At 39.2% G+C, this 5,010-nt stretch overlaps 1 protein-coding gene across 1 annotated transcript; it reads left to right on the forward strand.

The window, feature by feature from the left end:
* Positions 1–371: 371 nt before the first annotated feature.
* Positions 372–1,428, forward strand: LOC122071020 (NADH dehydrogenase [ubiquinone] iron-sulfur protein 3). Its single transcript, XM_042635289.1, has one exon. It carries the CDS (start codon positions 767–769, stop codon positions 1,373–1,375), a length of 609 nt encoding a protein of 202 aa, XP_042491223.1. The 5' UTR covers positions 372–766; the 3' UTR covers positions 1,376–1,428.
* Positions 1,429–5,010: the final 3,582 nt, after the last annotated feature.

Consider the following 5,010-nt stretch of genomic DNA (forward strand, 5'->3'; position numbering starts at 1 on the left):
CATTTTCTCGAATCGACACAGGATTCGAGGTTATGAACTTTACCCGCAGGGGCACCCTGTCACCAAGAGGGGGTTAGTTTGGTATTTAGAGGGATTGAAAATGGACCCAGAAAAAAGCCCCCCTTATAGTCGCGTTTTGCGCGCAATACGCGACGGAGAGCTCAATCTCTCTAAAGAAGAAACGTGAGTTGAGTGTCCATTTTTTCCTTTGTTTGGCGCCCACCTTTGGCTAAACAATCATTTGGTTATGCTATTTTGGGCTTTGCTCTAACCGAAGCTATTGCATCGTTTGCCCCAATGATGGCGTCTCGGATCTCATCCGTATTCCAATCGAGAAAAGGTGTTGATTTTCATATAGCACTTCACATCACATAAGTAAGAAGGAAGCGGGCTACTCCCCGAAAATGCCCGCCCGTAGGTTCGTTTGTCGTTGGGGCTAAGCAGCAAAGAAGAAAGTCCTTCCGCCCAACGGGTGGTCGTAGATCACCAGAACAAGGCGAGCCAAAGGCTCGCTTTCGCCCCTATTTGAGTAAGCTGATCGTAGACCACCGTTGATCGTAGACCAGACAGAGTTTTGGTTTTCTTGCTGGATGCGCTACCGCGCTTTACTTACTCTAAAGGGCGCGCTAGCCGTTGCTTGGTTCTGGCGCGCTAGCGCTCAGGACTTTCTTCTTCGCTGAGGGAGTGGATTCTTTGCTCCCATGCCTTTCTTGGTCGGACCAACCCAACCGGCGATTTCCGACAAGTCTTTCTGAATTTTTAGAGCATGAAGCGGAACTACAAGAAAGCTTTCTTTATCTTTATGGATAACCAATCCATTTTCAAATATAGTTGGAAAACTACCCCCAAGAAATGGGTACATAAAATGGAAAGATCGGAACATGGGAATAGATCTGATACCAATACGGACTACCCATTTCAATTGTTGTGCTTTCTTAAATTGCATACCTATACAAGGGTTCAAGTTTCGATCGATATTTGCGGAGTTGATCATCCCTCTCGAAAACGAAGATTTGAAGTGGTCCATAATTTACTGAGTACTCGGTATAACTCACGCATTCGTGTACAAACCAGTGCAGACGAAGTAACACGAATATCCCCGGTAGTCAGTCCATTTCCATCAGCCGGCCGGTGGGAGCGAGAAGTATGGGATATGTCTGGTGTTTCTTCCATCAATCATCCGGATCTACGCCGTATATCAACAGATTATGGTTTCGAGGGTCATCCATTACGAAAAGACCTTCCTCTGAGTGGATATGTGGAAGTACGCTATGATGATCCAGAGAAACGTGTGGTTTCTGAACCCATTGAGATGACCCAAGAATTTCGCTATTTCGATTCTGCTAGTCCTTGGGAACAGCGTAGCGACGGATAATTAAGAATCAGAATAGGTCCAGTCCAGGGGACAAATCAATAGGAAATGCTATTTGCTTCGTAAGAATAAAATAACAAAAAACTTCTATGAAATGGTTTCACGGGATTCAGCCAATTGTCTCGATCGTGGGATATCATTGAGAAATAGGAATCCCAGGTTTTATTCAAACTTTCGTTGCCTGCATTGTGTATGGAATGTATGTCCCCATCTCCCACCTTTGTTCTTATTGGACGAAAGTGTGAATGATTGTCCCTCCTCACACTGTTGCAATTGCAAAAACACTCATCAAGAATTTCCGCCATTTCCTTGTGTTTCCGGACTTGTCATCCATGATCAGCCCACCTTAAGAAAAGGTTGATTTCAACTCATTATCTTCCAACATGACCGATTTTGATAAAAGTGACAGTAGCTATTCCGATATTACCTCTCAAACAACTGGTCATTGTCAGACTTGTCACTGTTGATCATTCGGACCTTTTCGAGATTCATAAGATGTGATCTCGGACCTAATGTATGAAATAAGGGGATAATTGCGCACCGAAACTCGAAAAGAAAAAAGAAAGATGACCTTAGACAAATAAGAGAAGTGCTTAGACAATCTTCATTTGTCGCGATTAACCTCGGACCAATCATCGAATATTGATTAATTACGTTAATCGATCGAGACTACTTGAAAACGTCTCTTCTGATCAGAACTGAAATGTTCCAGAATGTTTCTGAATCTTGCTTCCCAATTGGACCATTGTATCTATATGCATCAGTGATCCCGATTCGTGGATCTCTCGGTTCGGAAATAAGAGGATTTCAAACCATTTCTTCTGACTCTTTTTTCAAATTCGAGAAAAATGTTGCGTTGATCGTATAATTTAATTTATTAGTTCTATGATTCAGACGTATCAGTTTCCTATTTGATCCTTTCGAATTCCATAATTCGAAGTTTGTCTGATCGGATCTATTCATTAAATTAAGAACGATTCGAAACATTTCTTATGTATCCATAGGTGCTATATTGGATGTGAATAAGATTTCGGATCAATCTATATTGATTGACAGCCACCATTATGTTGTTGCTAGCATATACATAGGAATTAGGAGGTCCAGGCCGATTTATTTATTTATTTATTTATTTATTTATTTTTATCCTTCAATAAAAAGATTCATTCTCTTAATAAAAATTAGGAGGTAGAACCAATGAAGATTTCTTTTTTGATTCATCCATGGAGTTGAATACCTCATTCAAGAATTCTTTTTGGATCGAATCCATAGGAATCAATAGAAAAGGTTGGTAATTAAAGCCATCTTTACAAAAATAATGGGAAAAAGAATTCTCTTTGGAAGCATGGCCTAGCAGCTCTCCCATGTGTCTATCTCTGTCCTTCCCTACAAAAATGCACTTTCGCTCCTTGTTTTGGGTAGGAGAGAGATGGACACAAGAAGCGTTGGCTTAACTCATACTCCTGGACAAAGAATCACTTCCCAAAACTAATATAATGGAGAATATTTATTTAACGTTAGTAATTTGTATAATTTACATTGGATCTGAATTCAAATAATCCAAAACATAATCTATCTAATCCTAATAGATACCCAATTAATAATGAAAAATTAAACAGCTAATGAACATGAACGTTCTTGAATATTCGACAAGTTCTAGTGTTTGAGGAAAAGAGTTAAGACAATTAAAAGAGATTGATTAATAGAGAATCACATTCGTTGGAGGCAAGAAGGTCTGGGCTACACAAGTCAAGGATGTAAATAGATAATTAAGAATCTAGGTTTATTTTTTCCACTAGAAAATCATTCATATTAAAAATAGAAAATAAAAAAAGAGATTCCAAAATGAAAATAAGAAGCTATATAGGAACAAGTCTAACAAAACCTCCCGGTACAACAAAAATTGGTTGCACCTTTTCTCCCACTTTTGGCATTGCCATCAGTAGGGAAGAAGGCCATGTTGGATATGTATGTCCATCAAACCCGATTTATTAATAAAACTATTTAATTTTATTTTTGCGTGATATTTATTTATTGAGCTTGTTAGTTGTTCCATAAGTTTTTACCTAAAATTGTTCTCGGCTAGGGAGAAGACTGGACATCTTGCTCATATGATTGTTCCCATTAACAAGCAGAAAGGAGAAAAACAAAAAGACATCCATATGGAAGCGAGGTCTCTGTTGCACACCTACCTGCAAGCAACTCCTCCGAGATAAAAACCAGATTCAATTCACCATATCTGATCAAGATACGTTATATCTAGATCCAATCACATTTGACCCACATTCGATACATTTACATCTCTACCATAAACACACCACGGTTGGAAGTCAAAGCAAAATTGTGACCAAAATAGGGATCTTTTGTTTTAGACTTATTTTATCCTGCCACGCATGTGTACTCAAACCAGACTCAATGGGGACAGGGCTAGCACGTATTGCTATCCTTTTAAATTGCTTCACAATATCCTAACGCGTGGCACACATTTATCAGTATCTTCTCTTTTATTTATTTTTATTTTTCTCCTAATGACTGAAATACCCCCATACCTGTGGAAAATCCATTATACCTCTCTATTAACTAAAATCCTATTGTGACGAAGATATTCCCCATCTTTTCTTCTCTTGCCCCTTCTCCCTTATTTGGAAATCTGTTTTCTCCAAATGCTGGCCAAATCATAGATCCATCCTCCTCTTTGATAGAGTATGCGTTTGTATCGACATGACATGCATTCTCTGGCCCTTCCATTTTTGACATCGTGGAAAAATTGGCTTTCTGTGCTATTATCAACCATCTCTGGATGGAGTGTAACATTCATAGATGGACCCCCAAATCTAGATCTCCGGATATGATTTGGAAAGCTATCTATTTTGATGTTACCTCTAAATTCCAGAGCACTCATGCTCTTCACCCCCACCCTATTCCTATTATCCCAAAAAATTCCCACATCATAACATCTTGGAACCTGCAGGTTGACCTCATTCATGCTACTTGAGCTAGTTGATGGTTGCTGGTCCCCACCCTCCTTTTGTTTGTTCTTGCTGTTGCTTTTTGCTACTTTTGTTATTGTTTTGTGTTTCCCCTCGGGTAGGCTTTTCCTTGTTGGCATAAGCTTTCCCCCCCGCCCCCTCTTTCCCCCCTTGTATTTTCTTTTGCTCTTAGTTATGAATTATTTTATTCATACAATTTTCCCGAGTATCAAGAACCAAAGGAGAATAATTTCTGCAAATTAGGTTTAACTTGAGAAACCAGCAGCAATCTCTAATTTCAATCTCACTATAGAAGAAGCTTTCAAGCAAATTTTTTTCCCTATGGCTCAGGTCGCCTTTGGGAGTATAAGCAAACCCCCCAAATATCAGCCCACAACTTGAAGGAACCGAGGAGTTTCAGTTAATTCCTCTTAGATGAATATATAATAGTGATAGAGAAGAAGATACAGGGAAGAAAAATAAAGAAGAAGAAAGGAAGACAATGGATTTTGATGGGAATAGGGATTTTAGTTCATAGAGGGGTATAATGGGTTTTCTACAGCTATGGGGGTATTTCAATCATTATGAAAAAATATTGCAGACTTAACAGCCAATTCAAACGTCTAGGCACGGTAGATAGAATCTTTTCGTTTGTGCCTTTGTGGAGAGGAG

Source organism: Macadamia integrifolia, unplaced genomic scaffold (genome assembly GCF_013358625.1).
Source record: "Macadamia integrifolia cultivar HAES 741 unplaced genomic scaffold, SCU_Mint_v3 scaffold_173A, whole genome shotgun sequence".
Classification (NCBI taxonomy): Eukaryota; Viridiplantae; Streptophyta; class Magnoliopsida; order Proteales; family Proteaceae; genus Macadamia; species Macadamia integrifolia.

Coding starts and splice junctions, on each gene's coding strand:
- LOC122071020 (XM_042635289.1), top strand. CDS start 767: ATGAAGCGGAACTACAAGAAAGCTTTCTTTATCTTTATGGATAACCAA.